Source organism: Eremothecium sinecaudum, chromosome IV (assembly GCF_001548555.1).
Source record: "Eremothecium sinecaudum strain ATCC 58844 chromosome IV, complete sequence".
NCBI classification, from domain to species: domain Eukaryota; kingdom Fungi; phylum Ascomycota; class Saccharomycetes; order Saccharomycetales; family Saccharomycetaceae; genus Eremothecium; species Eremothecium sinecaudum.
The window spans coordinates 1139813-1163102 of NC_030895.1; the positions used below are offsets into that span (position 1 = coordinate 1139813).

General features: G+C 38.7%; 10 protein-coding genes across 10 annotated transcripts; 3 read left to right on the top strand and 7 right to left on the bottom strand.

The window, feature by feature from the left end:
- Positions 1 to 129: 129 nt before the first annotated feature.
- Positions 130 to 1401, bottom strand: FTH1 (Fth1p; the record flags this gene model as incomplete). The annotated part of the gene is made up of 1 exon (XM_018132294.1): positions 130 to 1401. The coding sequence occupies one exon, from the start codon at positions 1399 to 1401 to the stop codon at positions 130 to 132; it is 1272 nt and encodes a 423-aa protein (XP_017987783.1).
- A 291-nt stretch (positions 1402 to 1692) lies between these two features.
- On the bottom strand, positions 1693 to 2871 carry MFM1 (Mfm1p; the record flags this gene model as incomplete). The annotated part of the gene is made up of 1 exon (XM_018132295.1): positions 1693 to 2871. One exon carries the CDS (start codon positions 2869 to 2871, stop codon positions 1693 to 1695), a length of 1179 nt encoding a protein of 392 aa, XP_017987784.1.
- Positions 2872 to 3043: 172 nt separating this feature from the next.
- KTR3 (mannosyltransferase KTR3) lies at positions 3044 to 4312 on the bottom strand (the record flags this gene model as incomplete). Its single annotated transcript, XM_018132296.1, has 1 exon — positions 3044 to 4312. The coding sequence occupies one exon, from the start codon at positions 4310 to 4312 to the stop codon at positions 3044 to 3046; it is 1269 nt and encodes a 422-aa protein (XP_017987785.1).
- A 771-nt stretch (positions 4313 to 5083) lies between these two features.
- On the top strand, positions 5084 to 13420 carry LDH1 (triacylglycerol lipase; the record flags this gene model as incomplete). Its single annotated transcript, XM_018132297.1, has 1 exon — positions 5084 to 13420. The coding sequence occupies one exon, from the start codon at positions 5084 to 5086 to the stop codon at positions 13418 to 13420; it is 8337 nt and encodes a 2778-aa protein (XP_017987786.1).
- Positions 13421 to 14448: 1028 nt separating this feature from the next.
- On the bottom strand, positions 14449 to 15855 carry TIM50 (protein translocase subunit TIM50; the record flags this gene model as incomplete). The annotated part of the gene is made up of 1 exon (XM_018132298.1): positions 14449 to 15855. The coding sequence occupies one exon, from the start codon at positions 15853 to 15855 to the stop codon at positions 14449 to 14451; it is 1407 nt and encodes a 468-aa protein (XP_017987787.1).
- Positions 15856 to 16081: 226 nt separating this feature from the next.
- CWC27 (putative peptidylprolyl isomerase CWC27) lies at positions 16082 to 16924 on the top strand (the record flags this gene model as incomplete). The annotated part of the gene is made up of 1 exon (XM_018132299.1): positions 16082 to 16924. One exon carries the CDS (start codon positions 16082 to 16084, stop codon positions 16922 to 16924), a length of 843 nt encoding a protein of 280 aa, XP_017987788.1.
- A 16-nt stretch (positions 16925 to 16940) lies between these two features.
- Positions 16941 to 17669, bottom strand: VPS28 (ESCRT-I subunit protein VPS28; the record flags this gene model as incomplete). Its single annotated transcript, XM_018132300.1, has 1 exon — positions 16941 to 17669. The coding sequence occupies one exon, from the start codon at positions 17667 to 17669 to the stop codon at positions 16941 to 16943; it is 729 nt and encodes a 242-aa protein (XP_017987789.1).
- Positions 17670 to 17830: 161 nt separating this feature from the next.
- RGL1 (Rgl1p) lies at positions 17831 to 19159 on the bottom strand (the record flags this gene model as incomplete). The annotated part of the gene is made up of 1 exon (XM_018132301.1): positions 17831 to 19159. The coding sequence occupies one exon, from the start codon at positions 19157 to 19159 to the stop codon at positions 17831 to 17833; it is 1329 nt and encodes a 442-aa protein (XP_017987790.1).
- A 257-nt stretch (positions 19160 to 19416) lies between these two features.
- MCM7 (DNA replication licensing factor MCM7) lies at positions 19417 to 21843 on the bottom strand (the record flags this gene model as incomplete). The annotated part of the gene is made up of 1 exon (XM_018132302.1): positions 19417 to 21843. One exon carries the CDS (start codon positions 21841 to 21843, stop codon positions 19417 to 19419), a length of 2427 nt encoding a protein of 808 aa, XP_017987791.1.
- Positions 21844 to 22671: 828 nt separating this feature from the next.
- On the top strand, positions 22672 to 22908 carry AW171_hschr42713 (HDR054Wp; the record flags this gene model as incomplete). The annotated part of the gene is made up of 1 exon (XM_018132303.1): positions 22672 to 22908. One exon carries the CDS (start codon positions 22672 to 22674, stop codon positions 22906 to 22908), a length of 237 nt encoding a protein of 78 aa, XP_017987792.1.
- Positions 22909 to 23290: the final 382 nt, after the last annotated feature.

A 23290-nucleotide genomic window follows, 5' to 3' on the forward strand; every position in this document is an offset into this window, starting at 1 on the left:
CAACTAACATCATACCTATTATTATAATTAAATTAATTCAACGAATTCGCTATGAAATCATGCTATAATTGAGTTAAACGAGTAATTGACTTTTCCAACTAATTGGTAATCATATTTCATTACTGATCGTTAAGAATTAGTATTAATGGATACTGTACTCAGCAGAGCAGTATCAGAATGCATACTGTCTTGCGACAATCTGGGTTCGGTATTAGCAACTAGTTGACTTCCTGCTAGCTGTTTATGTTTCAAATCTAGTGAGGCCTTGGCCATTGCAAGTTTAGCTTTCATCCGTTTTACCTGAAAACGAATGGGCAGGAATGGGATATATCCGTGCTTTTGTTCTATCATTATCAAATTGATTACTGCGATAATAACGAGCCAATAGCATATATAGCTGATAACTGAACCATATGTAGCGCTATTGGTCCAACCGAAGAAAGCGGTAAAAAGCATCCAGAAGCCATCGCGCTCACCGTTACAGCAATTAACATGCCACACAGAACGTGAAATATCGTATGAGCCGGGACCACTACCCACTTCTGCCATATCCTGACCATCACAAAGGTCAATATAGTGCTGAAGCTCAAACTGCCACACGCCCTTCGAAAATAAGCCTGCTGCAATCAAGTAAAGCATGCATGTAGCAACTATGAGACAGATGTTCAATGAGAGAGACTTCGACGAGCGGACGAACATGTTGCCGAACAGAACACTAATAGCGATAGCCGCCAACATTGATAACGGTATAGAAGTTAATGGCTGATCAAGTCCGATTCCACCAATGAAAATGACAGCTTCCAAACCTTCTCTTAATGCTGTTACAAATGGTAAAATGAATAATGCGTATTTTTCACGGAACTTCACCTTCATTGAGGGAGTACCATCTACCTTGGCATCACATCCTGCGTAAAGGATAGAAGCCAATTTAACACGGAACCGCTCTTTAATCTTACCCATCTGCAAGAAAAACAACCCCATGACAGATATTATGACTGATGCAAGAAGACTTAGGACACCTTCATAGTAGTGCTCACTGAGGGACCATATGTCTGTCCCAATTAGATAGAACAAAAAGATAAATAAAGAGCCTATAAGTAAACAACAAAGCAATCCTAGAGCTCCTCCAGCAAGAACCTGAACCTTTAATCTTTTATATAGTTGCCGGTTTTCAACTACAGGTGCAAACTCATCTTCTGCCTGACTAGCAGGAACTGCTAAGTATTCTTCCTCAGGAGAAGAATGACCAGAGAGATCACGTTTAGTTAAATTCGATTCGACTCCTGATAGTGCCTGCTTGATGATGGTCAATAAGATCGAGACGATGATCACGATCTCGACAGATTCCCTTAGGAATATGAAGAAAATCTGGAAAGAGAAATACTTTTCAAACTGCACCATTATAATTGCCCAGTTGACTTGTTACAAGTTAAATCTATTAAACACTAGGCAGGAACTTTGAATGTACTTAGAGTTCTTATAATATTCGATTTTGTGTGTGTCTGTGCGCCCAGATGAAAATTCGCCGAAGTTTTATTAAATGCGTCAGATAAAGGTAAATGGGAACACTTTTAGTTTACGACACCTACAATATTAAAAATGACCAAAAAACCTCACACCGCATATTATAGTTGGGTGCAAAGCACAAATATTATACAATGTACAATAGTTTTAAACACAATAAACAGACACTTAATTAACTTTCTTACTTCCTGATAAGGTCATCTTCTGCAGTCTATTGACGTGCTTAATACTGTATCCAAACAACCACACGAACATAACCATGCCAAATGTAGTAGCAAGCGGGAAGCCGTAGTCTGTTTCTTCGATAAAGTTTTCCAGGTTCATGCCGTAGAGCGATCCAACAAAAATTGCGCTCCCTAGCGAGAGGAGCCCAACGCTAAATCGCAGTCCAAGCAGCATGAGCTCGTTCCTGTTTGAATCTAAAATAATATTGATGATTTCTGCGGTCGTACGAACATTAGAAATTATGTTCCCCGCAGATTGGACTATTTCATTAACCTGTGTATAGTATGTTTCCAGAAGCATTTCTATTTCATTATGGTCAAATTCTGCCCTTGGTCTGCCAAGAGAATTTTCTGTCAGGTACATTGCGGAAAGTTCGTCATCTTGTTCCAATAGTTCATCTATCATATCGCGTAATAGTAGCGATTTCTTGTAAAAAACACCAAATTTCTTGTTTTGGACCAGTAGGAACTTCAGCTTATCGCTTGTGATGCTATACTCCAAATCATTAAGAATACCTTTTGTGACAGCTGCGTGCACTCTCAATTCGGCTGTGAGGTTTGATATCGCGTGAATAAAAATCGTTTCCAAAGCGCGAAATTCGAAAGGCAACGGGTCCTTGGTTATGCCTTGAACTGCTTTGTTCCTCAACCTCTGCTGCAAGCTATTGATAAAGTTTGTATGAGTTTTTGATTCTAAATTAATACCGACTGGATCAAACAGCAAAACCATGTCGCTCTTAACAAGCGCTCGAACGTTAAGCAGACTTACCAGCATACAGTTCTCCCTCACCAGTATGATCGGAACAAGTTCATTTTTACGTGATTTTTCTACCTTTCGTAAGTCCCTCGGTAATAGACCGTGCTTGCGAATAAGGTCCTCACGCTTAAACTCTAAATCTGGCGATGTTATTATCTCGCCTTTAAAATTGAACATGAGGCACCTTATTGCATCGGAGCTTGAGTGAGAAGGAGTGGTATTACGCTGGACGAGATTCTTTTGCAGTATAGCACCCAGTTGATGAAGGGATGACCGTGGAGATTGCGTTGAGTTAAAGCGCTTAAGAGGTCTTGGAGATGAAAGTAATCTTATATTATGCCTATAGACTTGCCGCAGTATCTGCATCTCGCTTTATAGTCCCCTTTCCCTTCTCTATCTGTCGCTGCAGGTACTTATGCTCTTATATTAACTAGTAAAGATCGAGTAATGTGACATTTAAAAAAATCACATATATGGTCATGCCAAAATAGTGCAACGGACAAACTGTTAGTTCGCACTTAAATACAAAGAAAAAACATTATTTACCACGTTCGTTCTTCACCTCGCTAGGCAACGATAGTTTTTTAACTCTCATATACTTGCGGTTGCAAAAGTAGTCATATTCCCAAGTTTTGTCTTTTCGGGGATCGCAAATGCACTGGTTCTGGAGTCTTATTGAACTTTCAATAGGACAGGAGGCAAAATCTGGATGATAATAACCGAAACCATCAAAAAAATGTAGCTCTTCTTTGTCTAAGAACAATGATGCAGCAATTGAGTGAACTGGAGCATCACCCCACCTTTCGTAGAAAAATCCCCCAGATTTATCCAAGAAATCGAAGTATGTTCTATAAGCGTCAGACCTCCAGAAGTCCAGCGATGCAATTTCAAAGTTAGACCAAAAGTGACAGCCATTATAAGAGAACCCATTATCGTCAGAGATAAATTGTAGAAGGTTGTCTTTCTTGATAAGATCGGGATATTTAGCCATGAATTGCTTTGTTGTTTCCCATAATGTGGGGATAGTCTCCTTATATTCAGTTAAGCTTAAAATAAAACCGTACTTCTTATCATTCTCCTCCATAAATCTAAAAACATCATAATTGATGTCACAATATAGTTTAGTTTCAGGCTCAACCCTCCAGTACCACTTATAGTTATCAAGTTCAGGGTGTCTCCAGAAAAACCCTGACTCAAAGCGGCACATGTGTCTGTAGGAGAGAGATAGCCCATAAGGAATCTTTGCAGCGTGGAATTCTTCTCTTGCTTTAGCTGACTTTTCCTTGTCAATGAAATCAGGAATCGACCAATATTCTTGAGGAATCTCTGTAAACTTAGCCTTCCCCGAAACTAGACTAGAAACAACGGTTTTAAATTCCTCAGAGAATGGAACGTTGTTGAAAAATACCCAATCGTAACCATATTTACGGTTAAATCGATCTTCCACATCTCTAATCGACTCAACGAGCGCCCATAAGTCCTCATTTCTCGCCAAAGTGACGAATGCCGCATTTACTCTCTTTCCGTCGTTAATTGGGTACTCAACACCTTGCACAATATCTGTGTGCGGTTTTTTCAAGGAACGAGTGTCTTTTAAGGCATTTGGTAATCTTCCATATACAGAACCCAGTTTATTATTGGCCTTGGGATCATGAACAATGAACATGAGAGTCAACGCTACCAAAAACGCTATAAACATAAATCTTATTTGACGTTCATACTTCTTAACCAAAAGAGCAGATTTAGGCATCAGTTTCTTCTTCGAACTAGTACTCATTATTGATAGCCGCGACCTTTGCTGAACCATGGTTCGACTTGGTAAAGAAATCGGAGTTTTCTGTAAACGTTCTAAAATATAGCGAACAGCTGAACGCAAGGACACGTTATAAAAGATGGGACAGAAATTATAGTAGTTGTTATAAACACCATTTTCTAGATTTTGATTAATACCATCTTGCTAATTAATCCCCTAAACAACTGATCTACCTTGAAGATGTTTCGATGAAAACGAACACCAAAGATATCAAACATCCGGTCATATACATGAGCACCACCATATTCGCGAAGTTAGCTTTACTATAGTTATTTAAATATTTAACCGAACTCAGTAATGTAAAATCTACTACCTCTGAATAAATTCGGTTCTTATACAATGCGTTGATTTTACAGCGAGGAGCTAATACAGCACGGTGCAAAAACGTTAACACGACGCACTACTGACAACCTGATCTCCTCAGGTTCATGTTTACTGCTAATATTAAGGATTCGTAGTCTAGTTACCAACAAATGGTGTCTCACAAGATAAGGTCGTTTTGAAGCCGTTTAAACACTCCAAAAATCGTAAGGCATAACAGTCAGGAAATCTAGCAAATGGGTGACCCCAACTTAGCTACATAATTTTTACTTTGTATACTGAGTTCTGTATAATTTATTCTGTCAAAAAAAGTAAATCCCAGACCCTTAAAATAAAACGACGGTAAGCGCTTATAATGTTAACAACCTAAAATAAAGCGAATCAAAACACCAAAGTAGGTACAATTATAGGTGTAATTCATTGTATGATCAACAAGTCTTATATATGATTCTCCCTAAAAATATTGAAGCTATTATAAGAGAGGCGGCTGAGCCATTACCTCCGATATCTGGCAAGACAATAGACCAGATAGAGTTAGAGTACAAAGACGGACCCGCTTTAGCTAAGAACATACGAAATAATCCTAATGATTTTACAAGTAGGTTCCTATTAGAGCATGTCGAGTTTGTAAACCTATCTCGGGGTAAGATTCGTACTATCCATAACCTTGAAGGGGTTATGGAAGAACCAAGAAGGTATGGGCCGTTAAGATCAAGTACGCACAAAGAGCTTTACCAAAGTGACGACGAAATGCATACAGCGGAAGAAGGTTATACGAATACAGAGACGGATGACACGTTGGTTACAGCAAACACTGCCGATCCTAGGGAAGAAGCTACCGGTGTGCAGCGCGAAGATTTCTTAAAGAGGTTATTAGGTCGTAGAGAGGGAGGAATGCTCGCCTATGCGCTTAGCCGCGGATATCATTTAAAGGGTAATACATCAGACAAAGCAAAAGATGCCGCTAAAAATGTGCCGCTTGTAAACGGGGAATCAAATAATGATAATAAATCTCTGTCTACAGCGGAAGTATCTGCTGCTGAATCCGAGGTTGGATCATTAACTTCCGCAAATCTCACTGAGCAACAATATGCTTTGGTCTTAGAGGGTATCTTGGAGAGCGCAGGTTATAAACCAGACGATGACAATGATACTATAAAGGCATGTCCTTCAAGTTCAGATGGTAGGGCTGAAGACAAAAAAGCTGGCGTGCGTAGGTCCTCTTCCACTGCATCAACAAAGAATCAACATTCACTGCTAACCGCATCGCGGAAGAATTCCAAATCTAAAAAGGGCGAAGGAGTGGCATTAAATAGGAAACAATCCTTAAGGTCGGCACAACTTTCTACTGAAGAAGAGCGCGACTCATTGAATACAGCTCTCACATCACAATTTAAAAGCCCAACAGCTACAACAGGTTATTCAGATTATGAATCATTTGCTTCAATGCGAGGAACCCTTGCTACGGATTCCCTAGGTGCAGAAACACTCTCTGCTTTTGAATCTTTAAACTATGAAAGTTGTCGTGAAGCAGGGACCACTTTATTACTAAACTTTGAAAAAAAGTCGCAAGCAGCGAATTCTGCTTCTACCATGAATCCCAGCCAATCAGGGTCAAAAACCAATAGTACATACTTGGGTCTTTCAGCCAAAGTATCAGCACCCTTGAGCCGTGGAGCAAGTTTTAAGTCTACAGCAAAGTGCGAATCAAGACTCGCGAGCGCTTCTGAGGACGCAGATACTGGATTCAATACAGCATCCTCCTTTCAGAACAACGCTAAATCCACCGCTTCGCGTAGAAATAATGGTACAATTAAAAACGGTAATGATTCTGGTTCAACAGATTATGAATCGTTCAATTCGGTAAACGAGGCAGATCTTGCTTCAGACGATGTAGAGGGACTTTCAGAGAACACAGTACTTAAATCTGAAAATGGAACACATAAATGCTCTAAGAAGGGCTCTTCAACTGCGTCCTCAGGTAAATCATCCTACAAGTCATCACAAAGTTCCTATATGCATTCTGAAAAAGGATCAATTAAATCAGCTTATAGGGGAGAGGTTAGAAAAGGGCTCGCATCGGTAGCTATATCAGAACATGGGTCATTTCGCCTTAACAAAGAGGCCGGTGATATTAGAAATGTATCTTCAGCTCAAGAAATAGAGGACGACTCAGATCATTCTGTTAATCTTATAGAAATTGGTTCTTGTTTTTCTGAAGAAGCATCGAAGTCTTTAGATAGTGGTGCAAAGTCCAATGATTCTTTCAACGAAGACCAATACAGATCCAATGTGGCCGTTGAAGTCCAATCAGCATCATACTCTATACAGTCAGTAAATTCTTCAGCTGTCGATATAGCTGCCGGCTCTTTGAGATCCACACATCTTTCAAAAGCCAATACTGCAAAAGCAAATAATTCAAATGGTTCGAATAACTGTGGAAACTCACAGTCTCCTAGCACTATTATTAGTGTAACTTCAGATAGCACTGGCCAAAATTCTGAATGGGGTTCTGATGGCACTCAAAACTCTTCAGTACCAAACAATTTCTTGGAATCTGTTAGATCTATACATGCATCTGCCGTGAATACACCAAAAGTTGGCGTGAGTCGCAAACAACGCGGGTCCCCAGAAAAGCAACCTTCGAAGACTTTTCAGGATTCTCAAGTTACTAAAAACTCATCAGCGGTTACGTCTATCGTGGGCTCTGTCAGATCTATACATGTGTCTGCCGTCAATAAACCAAAAGCTGCGGCTAGCCGCAAACAACCTGGATCTTCAGATGCACGTTCCTCAATATCACAGATATCAGAAATCTCACAAATATTTCAGGCTAATAAACCAGATACTATTACAGTAGATTCAGATGTTATTTCAACTTTCGATTTTGAAGTAGGGCTTACTGGATCGCCAGCAGTTTCGTCCTTGTATTCACAGTCTACCAATTTGTCGATAAGACCACCCTCAAAATCAAGAAGTTCAATGGCTTCTTCCTCCTTAAAAGGTAGCTCTGAGACAGCTTCTACGCTTTCCCTTAACACATCCTCTATCAATACTAAAAGTAACTCTACCTTATCCGGACAATCAGGTACATCAAAAAGGTCATCTATTGTTACGAAAAGTTCCCTTACCTCTAAATCAAGCCAAAGTTCTTTACCAGCTGTAACAATTTCAGAGTTGGATACTGATACGGTTTCCATGGATTCAGTGGCTATCTCTTCAACTAATGAATATAATCAGACTGCATCAGACAAAACTATATCAGCAGAAACATTTAGCTTGATATCTAAGAACTCGGTTGGCTCAGTTGGACTTGCGTCAAATGACCTTGAGGCACAGTCCACTATATTACAGTCGTCATCAACAAGGAATCCTAAGATTCTGGGGGGTTCTATAGATTCGAAATCTGTTGATATGCACTCTACTCACGTTACTAATGAAATTTATGAGCATTACAGTAAGCCTTCAGGTTTAATTTCAGGCAAAAGCTCTAAGCATACTTCCATTAAGAGTGGAATTAGCTTGATGACTACTTCAAGGCTATCAAAGAATGCTAAACCCATAACTAAGATGTCTGCTTTACCTGGTTCTATGGGTCCTCTTTCATGGTCTGATAATTCATCAGTAATTGAGTCCGAAACAGAGTATTCTGCTTCACTGTCTTCTTCTGCAATGACACCGAAGATTCCAATTAGACCCGGAAACTCTCACTCTTCAGGAACACCTTCAATTCAAGCAAAAAATAGTGTCGCTTCCAAAGCTGATAGCTCTGCTCAAATCAGCGAATTTTCAGAGGTTAACTTAGAAAAAGATTTAATCGATACGAATAAGAGGGCTAACTCTGGTAACTGTGATTCCTCTGCACAAAATTCTGCAAATACAACTAACTCGCTCCCTAATAGTTCGAAGAAGATACACTTTAATTCTGAAACTGCGTCAGACATTAACTCCGGGAAGGGTTCTATATATTTGTCTGCAGTTGGAAGTGCTGCTACAAATGATAGAGATACACAGAATAGTTCTTCTGTTTTTGATTCGGAAGCTGATTTTGCTCCTTCGCCTTATGTTTCCAGCTCAAAATTACAGCGCCTAGGTTCGTTAGTTAAGTCGTCAATGAGAGCATATTCAAGTTCGAACTCTGTTGCTAGAAAGGACAGCTTCTCTTCATCCATAAGTTATACAGATGATAGCCAAACGCCTACTCTTAGAAGTGCATCCAGATTTGGAGACAGCTCTATAAACTCTGGGCAAACAAATGGTACGTTTAATAAGCCGTCGAACTCAAGTTTTGGTACTTATCAAGGCCCAGATACCCTGGAAAATATAGAATCTCAAAGACACGCAGATCAAATTTCATCAAGATTACATGTGGGAGCTTTAATGCCTGCGATGGTTTCGAGTTTGTCGAGGCCATCCTCAAAATCAAAGAATCATGGTGCATCTGGTTCCTCAATGACCGATTCATCAATACAGGATTCGCCGGAATTTGGTGGTGAAAAACAATTAGCTATTCATTTAAATCATAACCCTACGAAATTGGGATCATCCAGACCATCATCGAGATCTAGGAACTCTGCTACAATGCATTCCGTCAATACAAACTCCATGTCTGGGGAGTCATCTGCATCCGAATCTGTGCAATTATCTATAGCTTCTTCCAAGACAACCTCTACAAAATCTATATCATCGACTCCTTCAAAAATTAAAAGTTCTGTTGCTAATCATTCAGTCAATAACGAATCGATTCCAGAGGATTCACCTTTTTCGGAGTTCCAACAGGAGCCAGTAGCTTCTTCCATCAGTGTTTCAACAAAAATAGCAGGATCCAGACCTTCATCATGCTCCAAAGTTACTGTTACTTCTAATTCAGTAATTGAACATCCGATTTCAGATATCTCTCAGGCGTATGAGTTTGAGAATGAGTCTATGGCACCTTCGAAGCATAAGTCTACGAGGTCTGTATCATCTAGACCTTCATCAAAGTCTAGGGCAAGTAAATCTTTGCTCTCTGTTCCTTCTGCAAACTCTCAAGATTCTGTGGTGTCAAGTATGTTGAAGACCCAAAAGGTGCCAGAGGAATCCTTTGGCGATGAGCACGACCGCAAACCTATGAATTCTTCTAGGCCTTCATCACACTCGAGGACTAATAATCTTACTTCTAACTCCATTATTGATCATCCCATATCAGAGATATCTCCAACTTTTGAGTTTGAAGATGAGTCTAAGGAACCTTCAAAGTATAAAACCAAGAAGCCTATATCATCTAGACCTTCTTCCAAGAAAAGATCGAGTAGATCTTTACTTTCTGTTCCTTCCGCAAGTTCTCATATCAGTATAGTGTCAAGCATGCTAAAAGGGCAAAGAATCTTAGAAGAATCACAGGTTGAAGAATACGACTATAGACCAATAAATTTGTCTAGACCAGTATCTAACAGATCTACATCTTCCAGACCATCATCAAAATCGAGACACTCATTTTCATCCCAGACACTTAAGGATGGCTCGATCATAGAAAGTTCAACAGATTCAGACTTCGAACAAGAGCCTGTAGCCTCTTCTAAGCATGGTTCAACAAAACCAGCAGGATCCAAACCTTCATCGCGTCCCAGGGCTACTGTTACTTCTAATTCAATAATTGAACATCCGATTTCAGATATCTCTCAGGCGTATGAGTTTGAGAATGAGTCTATGGCACCTTCGAAGCATAAGTCTACGAGGTCTGTATCATCTAGACCTTCATCAAAGTCTAGGGCAAGTAAATCTTTGCTCTCTGTTCCTTCTGCAAACTCTCAAGATTCTGTGGTGTCAAGTATGTTGAAGACCCAAAAGGTGCCAGAGGAATCCTTTGGCGATGAGCACGACCGCAAACCTATGAATTCTTCTAGGCCTTCATCACACTCGAGGACTAATAATCTTACTTCTAACTCCATTATTGATCATCCCATATCAGAGATATCTCCAATCTACGAATTTGAAGATGACTCTAAGGCACCTTCAAAGTATAAAACCAAGAAGCCTATATCATCTAGACCTTCTTCCAAGAAAAGATCGAGTAGATCTTTACTTTCTGTTCCTTCCGCAAGTTCTCATATCAGTGTAGTGTCAAGCATGCTAAAAGGGCAAAGAATCTTAGAAGAATCACAGGTTGAAGAATACGACTATAGACCAATAAATTTGTCTAGACCAGTATCTAACAGATCTGCATCCTCCAGGCCATCATCAAGGTCAAGAAATTCTCTTGCCTCCCAACAATTCAAGGATGAGTTTATGCTAGAAACTGTAACGGATTCCGAGTTTGCACACGATCCACTGGATTCTTCCAAGACTGTCTCTGCAATACCTTCGAGGGCTTCAACGTTTTCAAGAAATACTGTTGGTCCTAATTCTGTTAGTGACCAAACAATTTCAGAAAATTCTACAGCCTCGGAATCTGTACAAGACTCACTAATATCCGTCAATACAAGGCCTACGATTTCATCTAAAATTTCCTCAAGGTTAAAGAACTCAGCGTTGAATTCAGTAAAGACGCTTTCCGTATTGGACGTTTCACCTGTTTCTGAATCTGAACTGCAATCTGTGGCTTCCTCGAAAACGGACTCTAGTAAATTCACACTATCCATACCGTCAACAAAGTCAAAGAGTTCCGTTGCTTCACATTCAGCAAATACGGGATCACTATTAGAGGTTTCTCCAGTTACGGAATCCGAACAGGAATCATTAGTTTCGTATACAGATAACTCGACAAAACCCAGTTCCAAACCATCGTCAAGAGGTAGGAGTCCAAGAATAGCGCGGCGGTCGCGGACTATATCAACAGATGAAGAAGCAATTTCTGTAAATTCAAAGCAAGATTCTTTGGTATTTTTGACAGTAAAAACCACTAAGCCAAGTCGCTCTAGACCTTCCTCAAAAACTACAACCTCAATAGCTTCACAATCATCAAAGGCAAATTCAATTGAGGATGTGTCGACAATAGAACGCGTAAATTTATCCACTTCTACCAGCCGTGCTTCCAAAGGGATAAGCTCCCAGTACACAGAGCGCGAGGAATCGATAACCGAAATTACGATTCCTGTGACGAATAGGACAGAATCACCAGCCCCTCCATCTATAAGTAATTCAAGCATTTCTACAAAGTTAGCGTCATCAGATTCTGGAGTAGAATCTTCCCCAAGGTCTAAAATTTCAGAAACGCATAGGCCCGGAAGTAGTTTGTCAAAGCTTAGTCGGGGATCATCGTTGCATAGACATTCTATAAGGTCTGGATTAAGTTCGGCCTTATTGTCTGATAATGGTTCAATATTGTCCGCAATTAAATACATAGGTTCTAAACTTGAGCATAGTTCTTCCAGAGTTTCAAAGAAGGGTTCGAATGTGGGCCATGAAAATTCAGGTACAGAATCAGATTCATTTAATGGCGCAACCCAAGAATCTCAGACCAATTCTGAGAACAGCTCCAATAAATCACCAAGTCTTGTACGTGATATATCTGAGGTTATTGTGGATGCCAATCCACGAGAAATGACGCCTTCTCAAGATGAATATATGGATACTGCCCCTGAATATGATACTGATGACGATATGGAGGTTGATGCTAATTACGAAAAAGAATATGACGAGGATTTTGGATCAGATTCAGATTCAGCGTCTGAGGCTGGAACAGTATGTGCGTCCGATCTAGAAAGTAAAGCGGAAACAGATTCTGACGCAGAAAGATGTGACTGCGATTGTGATAATGAAAACGAGGGCGAACATACAATGCGCGTTCATACTGACAGTGATACTGATTCAGACAATGGGGAAGATGCAGATACTATCATTGATATACAAGCCATGCCATCTGTGGCAAGAAACAACAGACCTATAATAGAAGAAGATGAACCACAGTTAATTGGTATAGAAGATTCAGACGCTCCAACACCGAACGCAATATCTGACATTTCTCCTACATCTCTACCTAACCATAGTGATGCAACATCTGTTGAAGATCCAATGGTTGTAAATTTCATGATACACGGATTGGGTGGTAATATTAAGCAATTTGAGCCCCTCTTGTACATGCTTGATGTTCTCGGAGAAAAGTTCTTCGCTTTTGACTTACCAGGGTTTGGTGAAAGCGATCATTGGAACGATGGTTATCCAATGATGGAAGTTGTTGACTGTATTAAAGAATTGCTTGACATAATGGTCCGGAACCCTAATCCAGGAGTTCGGATACGATTTTATGGGCATTCTATGGGGTGTATTTTGACATTACATTTATTATGTAGGTACGGTGTTGACACTTTGAATGCCGAGAAAATCATATTGTTATCCCCACCTCCTCCTAGAACTCTCAAATCAAAACTTGATTTAGTCCAGCCATTTATTCATTTGTCATTATCCTTCTTCAAACCGTTCATTGTTTTAGCTTTAAGGTTCTTAAGGACAAATTTTGATCAAAATAAAGGTTTGCATAGCTCCGGAATCAAGCTATTCTTCTCTAACATGGGAAATAAGTACAGAAAATTGACACAGTTGTACGACAGTATTGCTATTTCATCAAAGTCCATTACGGAGTATATATTGGGCTGGCAAGATTTGATTAATGGAGCTCCTCGCCTAGACAATTATAATTGTTGCGGTCATGTTTTGGTAGGAAGCGAAGACAAAATCACCCCTGCCAACTCTACACATTATCCTGAGTACTCATTCAGAGTTGTAGTCAACACCGGCCACAATTTGTTTTATGATGGTGCAGCGGAGGCATTGTGGGAAGTGTGCAAAGTTTTGGAACAATGAATTCCTCAGGTGTCCATTCCTTTGTATTATTCAAATAACGAATAGCATAATATTGTATAATATTTAATTATTTTTGCTTTTACTAATAAATTGAGATGGCACCATACAAAGTGAATGAGAACATTAAATCTTGCTCCAAAGTAAAATAGAGACAGTTTTATTGTTAGTATATTCATTTCATTTGGTAAGCTAAGATGGATTATAGAGTTCCCAACAAGAAACAGTCCTAATGCACCGGATAACGTCTCATTATGGTTTCCGAATTGAAGTAGTCTTTTATTAAAGTGTACATAAACCGTCGGAATTCTTGAAAGACTGTGTAACTATCTCAAAATACTATGATATCATGATTAAAACATAAAATAATAAACACAATATAGAGCTATTACTCCACATATCGGAGCCGTCAAAAGATTGCACGGGAAATTGTCAATAGTGATCCTAAATTCACAGTAATGAACGTAACCGCCGAAACAAAATACTTCCTTTGAAATATTCTATACCTAATCTCACTAGGTATATACCATCTTTTAGGTTTTCCTTTGATTTTTTCAGCAACATATAACTTACTAGTGTCCTAGTTATGTAAAGGCGATCGAGATTCAATGTCAGATACGCTATTCAGCCTTCTTTACTAAAACTACTGGCACTAACAACTGTAGCTTTTAATAGCAATCTGAATTCTGCAAATGTCTATAATAAAAGTAAGTTTCATTTCATATCACCGCCTATGAAGTTGCTCGTTTGGTGAATGCAACTTAATTAAGTTTAGCTATTCCAATATTGTAGCAGTAGAAAATTTGTATTATAGACTATGCTTTATTTTCATCTTCCTTTGTTAAATACATACTACAGGGTAAACCAAGACCCATTATAGTTTCAGTAACTTATCATACTATGGGAAAGGTATTAGTTGTAAATCTATCTAACAGCTACCGAGATTATTGATACTAAGTTAGCCGGAATTTAAACTATTTACATATACATACAATATCGTACTAGTCATCATACTTACGGTATTTAATAAGCTATTTTTCGTTCTCTACCTTATGTTTTTCCAACTTTTGCTTTTCATACATCTCTTCAAATTCCTTTTGCTTCTGTAATTGTATCTTCATCTGCTCTTCTGGAGATGGGATGTTACCCTCAACATAGTCCTTTAAGGTAAAAGTTTGAGATCCCATGGCGGCTTGTTGCAACTTTAATTTCTCTTTCTCTTCTTCAATGATTTTCATGAAACGAACATAGTTCTTTTCACCCTCTTCCCTTATGATATCAAGTGGAAACTTGGAAGGTCTTCCCGTAACACCGATACCTAGTAGCTTCATGAACCAGCCTTGCATGGCTGCCTTTTGTTCACGCTCAAACTTCTGTCTTAATTTTTTTACACGCCTATCGAACTCTTCTGGAATGTGCTCTCTATCCTTGAAACTTGCCAGAATGGGTCTAACATCGTTAGTTTGCTGTGTAACTAAGTATTCTAAGAATGGAATATACTGTAGGAGCCCATCGTCAGCTGTGCCTTTCCATGGCTTGGCCTGAATAGCGTTTTCAGGTTGCAACTTGAATGCATTAGGATCGGTGTCAATAATGATAGTCTTTCCTAGATCTCTGTTTAAATGGGAAAGATCCTTAATATGAACACCGTCCTTGTATAGACAGTGCTCCTTGAACAAATTGTAAGTAACAAAAGCATGAATAGGGTCCAGTTTTTCAGCAATCTTTTCTGCATTCATCATGTAGTTAGAAGAGAAAAGCACCACTTCGTAATATTGAGAAATATAACCCAAAAAGTAGTCTGCACCTGGTCTCTTAGCAGTTCTCCAGCCATGCTTTTGACTCCATTCAGAGTGGACTAAAAAGTCCTCTAAGGGAAGCACTAAAGTTAATGGTCTTTGGTATGGAGGCGGAGGTGGAGGGGGAAGCAAATCGGGGAAGGGAGGTTCTTGGAAAAATGTGAAAATGGAGTCAAATCTGGTTTTAAATCTTCTAAACATAAGCCCTGGGGTGTAACCGTTGTCAACCCCATTTCTCATACTTTCAGGTTCACTCTCGTCCCAGTTTCTAGACATATAGAGACCAGTTCCCATAATACCCGATAAAGAAAATATATAGAAAAAATTGGCATATCTTTCTCTCTTAATTTCTGTAGAAGTCTTACGATGTCTTCTTTTTTTATTGCTAGAACTGCTGGAATCTTCAGATGAGGTCTTTTCGCCAGCGTTTTCTCCAATTTCAACGCCAGCCTTATACAACAAATCATCATCAAGGATGGATTGTGACTTATTGCCATCCTGAGGTTTTTTTTCATTTAACAGACGCCTCGAGGTTACAATGTTTCTAGCAGTAACAAGTGCAAGTCTGTTATTATGCTTCAAAACATATGGGAGCCTCTTTGCTGAGGCAAAAACTGAGCTCATTAGGACGCCAACCATATTTGGATGTGATTTGGCTGAAAATTAGTTAGCTCTAGCTTAGTTGAGTTGGTGAAGCTATAAGTAAGCATTCAATATCATGTTTAGACATAAAACCTTTAAACTGAAAAATTTTGCTATGTTACCCGGATTATGGACAAGTCATAGACTTCTACAATAGACAAGATTGGCACCAAGGAATGATTCATTATGATGAGAGGGAACGTAGCGGATTATTATTTACTTGATGAGTATAATGTCTGTTGAACTACCAACTACTGCAAAATGTGTCATTAATACAACTAAAGGAAAACTAGAAATTGAATTATGGGCGAAAGAATGTCCAGTTACAACTAGGTCATTTCTTCAGGCTGGAATAGATGGTTTATTGAATGAAAAATCGCTAATAAAACTGTCAGGTAAGACCGTTGAGCTTGATTATGGGGAATTGAATTGTGAAGAAGAATTTCATCATAAATTGCGATTTACGAGACGTGGATTGGTGGGCATTATACCAGAAGACAGTATGATATTCTTCACGCTGGATGAGAAGCCGGAACTTAATGATAAGGCTGTTTTATTTGGGACTTTAGTTGGTGAATCCATTTACAATTTGGTAGGAATTTCAGAAGGTGAATTAGAAGAGGATAGCAAGACATTCATGTATCCTGCTAAGATTCAGAGTGTTGAAATAACAATACCTTATTTTAAAGATTTAAGGCGAAGTAAAAGACGTGCTGAAAATCCAACCACATTACAGCCAATTAAAAAGGATAGGAAAACTGCTGTAATCCACTTTTTAGACGATGAGATGGATGATGAGGAAGTTCCAATCAATTTTAAGATGAAGGCCGCTCACGATGTGTTACAAGATGACAAGCTCGTTGATGGAGTGAGAGAGATATCGGAAACCCCTGCAAAACTAAGTTCAGGTATGGAAACCGAAAGTAACAAAGCAGAAAATAAAACTGACCAACTGCCGCCCCCTGATAATATAGATGAACCTGTCACAGATCGCGAGCGTGACACGTTGGCTTTCCTAGGTAGCTTTCTTTCTAATCGTAAGGCCAAAAGCCCTGTATTCAATTAATGCTACTTGCTATTTATCATCCCAACAATAAATAGAATGATTTATATGCACTTTCTAAATCAAAGAGCAATTCCCTCGATTCCTCTTCGCTCAGCAGCTCGTCAACTTTCATTTTATTTATGGAAACTATCCAATTCACGAGTTTTGCCCTGTTTTCGAAATCCTGAGAAGTGACCCTATTTATACTCAGCAGAAGTTCCGACATTAAGGGATGAAGTTGGTCTTTTGCTTTGTAGTTCAATTTTAGAGCATCCATGGCAGTAATAAAATTGCCAGTTACCTCCGCAACTGCTTTCGCACTGAACTTTGAAGCACCCGAATTAGTAGCATTAATGTCTTCACTGGAAATATCTCGAATAGCATGCTCAACAGTAACTGGTATACCCCTTTCAATCCTTGTTATTGCATTTGAAGCACTAATATTCCACTTTTCCTTAAATTTATCAAGACTTACAAATTCCTCTTCGACGTCTTTATTATTAGTCAAATAAGTCTTATACTGTGCAAGGAGTTTACTGACTGCATTTGTATATTCAGTATTACTGATACCATCCTTCAAGTATGACTTCTCTACCTGGTCAAGTGCTATAATGACAGAGTATATTTCTGCTAGGGTTTCTGTAACTTCTCGCTGCTGGGGTGTTGTTTCCGAGCCAAACAACGGAATTTCTTCTAATAGTTTTGGGTTTGAGGTATTCGTATGGTTACTAAAACCCTGATGGCTTGAAGGTATCTTAGAATCCATTAATGCAGCTATGAACTGTTTTCTGGGAGATAGTTAGATTTAACAGCAGAACTTACCAAATATCGGCCCATTAAAAAATTAAGAACCCTTTATTCCTTACAATAAATCTGACTATTTAAATAAAAGGAAATTTAAAAAGAGTATGAATACCTATATTATTCTTATTCAATTATTGGTATCCTTTGAGCATTTTTATGTTCTGAAGTATAGTAAACACCCAAATCGTTCAATGTCTCTTTATCAGGCATGTAAATAACACAATGCAGTGGAGGGTATTCGGTAATACCTGTTTTCTTATTGTAACCGATACCACCAAAAGTATTATAAAAATTAAGTGCATTTTTCGCAACACCAAGTTCTTTTCTTATACACTGTTCAACAATATTGATGTCAGCTTTAGACCACGGAGATATGTCTAATGGTTGCTTTATTTCAAAATCTTTGCCATTGGATATTTTAAATTTCATTGATAAACCATGGGAGATTGAGAATAGACGTCCTCTGGTTGTTATTGAGCAGTGAGTTTGCAATTCCTTTGACTTACTATTTTTACTTTTAAGTATTACAACTTCCGGGATAGATTTATCGTCCAAATTAGGCTGAATTTCAGATATAGTAGCAGATATCGGCTCGCCCAATGACTTCAGAAATTTACTGAATAGTGGAATTCCTGTGGAAACAGTTAAACTGGTAGATAGACTAATCCCTGAATCACCGATAACATTGTTAAATGGATAGAGTTCACTCACCAGGGTATGCTCCTTACTCACCACCCTGGAATCATGAACCTCTAGGTATTCCTTGAGCTCTAAAACAATACTCTTCAGCTTCAGGCGTTTATTAAACAACTTTTGTGAATATGATGGTCCATATAGTTTTGCCAAATTTGGCAGAATCTCTAATTCAATATCGAGGACATCTTCCATAGTTAAACATGGGGTTTTGATGCAGTATTGCACTTCAAATTTTTTGTTGGGAGAAAGTACCTTTCTTGTTAATGGAGGGAATAACTGTGGTGAAGCTATTAAATTGTATTTTTCAATATTCACTATAGTTGACAGCGTTTCTGATAAAGGTACATAATCATTGCTTGAACCTTTAGGTCTGTGTAGAACGTATTGAACCCTACATCGGAACTCTGTATAAGTTTGACCGAACTTGTTATAATTGGTTTCTTTAATATTATCAGGAATAGCGATAGTTAAAGGGATATCAACGCCAACTATCCTTTTAGAAGTCACCCTTATATTCTTTTTATAGTTCACTGTCTCCATTTCTAACTTCCCTTTAGAAGTAAATGATGGCCCGGAACCTGCCAGAGCCTCTGTAGTAACTAATGAAACCTGTATTTTCTCAACTATGAATGGTTTACCATCATTTGATCGTATTCTGAGTTCAAATTCCATTCTTGGAAGAGTTTCTGGTATCCCGGGACATCCTCTAATAATGGAATTATAACTGGGCTTTAGCGATATTACAGGATGTGGCATAGTGCCAATTTGAAATCGTTCAGGCATCTAAGACTTGTAATGTAATTACTTATTAGTCTCCTTATAAAACAATGATGCCGTTTTAAATGATAATGATTATTCATTTCGTAGTCTCAAAACAATAACCATTATTCAATTACAAGGTTATGTCATTAGCGCTTCGTTTTAGCTTTCTGACATGAATGTCCTATATATTATTTTGTAAATTAATAAAATACAAATTTGTATGCGTAGGATATTTCCTTACTTTAACGCGCTCATGCTTCTCCCATCTCGGTATCTTGATCTTGGGAAGCTTGCATGTCATCTTCACTGCCATCGACAAACTTCAATACATTATCTTCTAATCTGTGCCAAATATTCAAATATGTGTACTCCTCAATACAGCTATCCAGTTGCTGTTGTGTAAAACCTCTCGACCTAACAATTTTAGATATAGTATCGAGTGGTAGTGTCTTATTAAATTGATTGCCATCTGTAGCAAGCTTTTTGATGATGATGTAAATCTTCGTGGTGGGCGATTCATCATCGTACTTAGTTTCGGATTGATGATAGAGCGATTCTTTCGAGACTTGGGTTAATCGCAATGCTTCATCGACATCCTCAGTTTCTACTATGTCACTAAATCGCAGCTTGGCCAATGCCTGGGATAACCTGATTATTGCTAATAAAGTTCTTGGGGTTGCTTGACCAAATTGATGCCTTGGGTCTGTAGCATGCTTGGAATCCTGCCTCATTCGGATATACGATTGAACAATTCGGTCATTAACTTCGGAAGTCATGATTGGTCTTTTTGTTTTGGCAAAGGCTATAAACTCTCTCATTCTCGAAGGATCCACAGGTTCAAAATCTAGATCTGGTTGTTTATTATGCATGTGAACATATGCAACATGCTCTGCCAGCTTCTCATCTAGCTCCCTGTTTGGCATGTCTAGTAATAAGAACATTATGTCGAATCTCGAAAGTAGCGCAGCTGGAAGGTTAATATTTTCCAAAGGCGATAGTCTTGGGTTATATCTACCATAGAGAGGATTTGCAGCCGCTAAAATTGACGTTCTAGCGTTTAAAGTTGTATTTATGCCTGCCTTGGAAATAGAAATTGTCTGTTGTTCCATGACTTCGTGAATAGCAGTTCTGTCGTTCTCATCCATCTTATCGAATTCATCAATACAGCAGATACCATTATCAGAAAGAACCAATGCACCACCTTCCAAGACCATTTCATCAGTAACAGGATCTTTCATGACTGCTGCAGTTAATCCCACACCGGAAGAACCTTTACCAGTTGTATATACACCTCTGGGTGTAATTTTACAAATTGCTTTCAGTAACTGCGATTTTGCAACACCAGGATCACCCATCAAACAGATATTAATATCTCCCCTAATCTTCATACCATCGCCGACTTCTTTATTTACTCCCCCTACAAGTAAGAGCAGTAGCGCTTTCTTTACATCGAGGTGCCCATAGATTTCAGGCGCAATAGATTTTGCCAAACGGTTATAAACATCTCCTTGCTTCACAATTTCATGCACACGCTGCTCAACCTCTGGAGTTATTTCAAATGCTGAAAACTTCTTTTTATGCTGTAGGACATTCTGCGCTTCTAAATACGTTTCTGTGAGTAACCCTGCCTTCAATGCCTTGAACCCTGTATAAGGCGAAGGAAGATATATGCCGCTTACGTTAACGACATCACCGGGAACCATCGATCTCACTAAAGATCCGTTAACATGGATTGTAAGGGTTCGGGGTATATGACCTATTGGAACTTGGTCTGACAACTCTTGAATTTTACACTCTTGGAACGCATTAAATTTAGATGCTCTAGTCGACATAAATAATTGGCCCTTGGTCTCATTCTGCTGACATTGCTTTGATTGGCATTCAAGGAATGGAGTGAAAGTACGCCTATTGACTTCCTGGAACACCTCCGCACCACATTGGTCACATGTATATGCAGTAACCATTACTGAAGGCTTCACATCAGAGACTCTTGTAATGATCCCGCGCACAGTAATTAGCTTACCAAGGTGCGATGCTTTGATTTCTCTGACACTGAATGGACCAAATTCTGATCTAATTTTCTTGCCAGTTTTCGTGATTCCTGGCAAAGCAAGTGGTTTCAAATACAGATCGTAACTCCTTGTCAAAATTGCCGGAAATAGATCGTCCTGGCCATCTTCATTTTGCTGAAGCATTTCATTAATGTTGGCATCTTCATAGTTTCCGCCCATTTGCTCCCACTCCATTCTCCTCTCATTAAGCTGTTTCTGGTTCCGCAATTGTCTTTGGTGCAAAATCACATCCAGCACATCGTCCTTGTAGTCAAATTCCTTATTTGGAGCCGGCAGAAGCTTGTCCAAGACTGAGGAAAAGAGTTCAATATACCTATATGCATTCTCCATTATCATCCAGCACAAGTTACTGCTTGACAATGGGACATTATCGGCGATTTTCTGCTGTTGGTACACATATAAATCATCAAGCTCAATATAAACTGTACCAATCTCTCTGTTTGCAACCTGCTGAAGCAAATTCAAGTACTTAGGACCAACACCAATCTCATCACTCTCCTCTAAAGACAATTCCTGTTCCTTAAAATGAACTATAAAATCTTCTATCTCATCTTTAATTTTTGTATAGTCGATGTCCAACTGAATCGTTGGAAGAGCGGTACTCATTGCCCTTAGTAGTTCTATTACCTAATTCCACACCCTTGTCATTCGGTAAATAAACATACTCTCTATACTGGATCCAGCTGTAAGAAGTTCCTGAATCTTCAAAACAAAAAAAATCCACATCCGGGTAACCGCGATCACATTTTGAAACAAGGTCCCTTAGTCCTGGCAATGCGCGCCCAGTTAGTCCCAAATACCATACATATCGAAAGACAATTTCGCGAATCAGTTACATGTGTTCGACTCCTTCTTTAGACCCCGTGTTTTCTCCATACCCGTTGTTTTATGCTATTTTTGCCTTAATAGGTCTTGTGGTGTGATTTGGCCCTTAATGGTGATCTTAACTCCCACAGCCGTTTAGCAACTTAAATTGCCTGTTAGCGTGAACGCATTGAACTAAATGGCGTGAAAAATTAACTATAAAACTGCTGATCATACACTAGTAGTGAATGTTGTCCTAGTACTATTCTTCTAAACGACCTAAAACGAAATTCTACTAAATTTCCTGCATACGATCTTCAAAGGATGGAGTATTTTACTTACCCTTGTGAATGCGTAGGCTTGCGTCATGTTTATATACAGTAATCCAAAGTCGGAATTTATAAAGGTTATACCTTCATAGTATTTCGTATTTTATCAACAAATATTGAGATAGAAATTATACGCATCTCTTAGACAATTTGTAAATTCATTGGAATTGTGAACGCTGCTATTGCAATTTTTGGTAATATATATTTGTTAAAATCGACGTCTGATATTTAGTCGTAAGTACCAAAGTTTTGTTCGAGGATATTGCAGTTCAAAAGGAAAATCACATATAGGTTGCTTATCATGCACCGCGGTTTGCTTCAAAAACGTACCCTCCAGCCTGTGAGATATCATTCACGTCTGGCATCGCACAATTCGCAGTTTAATAAGCCTACTATTTTATATGGTTTTTATTTAACACTGGGTTTTACAGTTCCTTTTCTCTTATCATACTATGAAACATATCATCAAACTACTGAGGAGCTAAGTGTACTTAAGAGTAAACTCAATCCGCGGTGCGTGTTTGCAAGGTGGATTTAAGCTATGAATGAGAAGTTCTCATAGGATTGTATAAATAAGTTTTGTGTTCGCCACAAATATCATATTGGGACTAATATGATTCAGTATTGAGGGCAACGCAGTCTTTTCCCTTAGTATAACTAGTAACGCGACGGATACGCAAGTTAATGATTATTGAAAAATTAAGCAAATCACCTACAAGGCGATTTGAACGACAAGATATGGCTTTGGATTAGGTTGTTATTTCACTATATCTAAAAGGCATTAATATATAGGTATGTAATATTCATATATATTTCACGTATTTATTAAATATTTTATCGGTAACTATAAAATTGTAATTAGAGTTTCTAGGATATTTATTTCGGGGTAAAAATTAGATCAGCTTGGCAAGATAGATCAT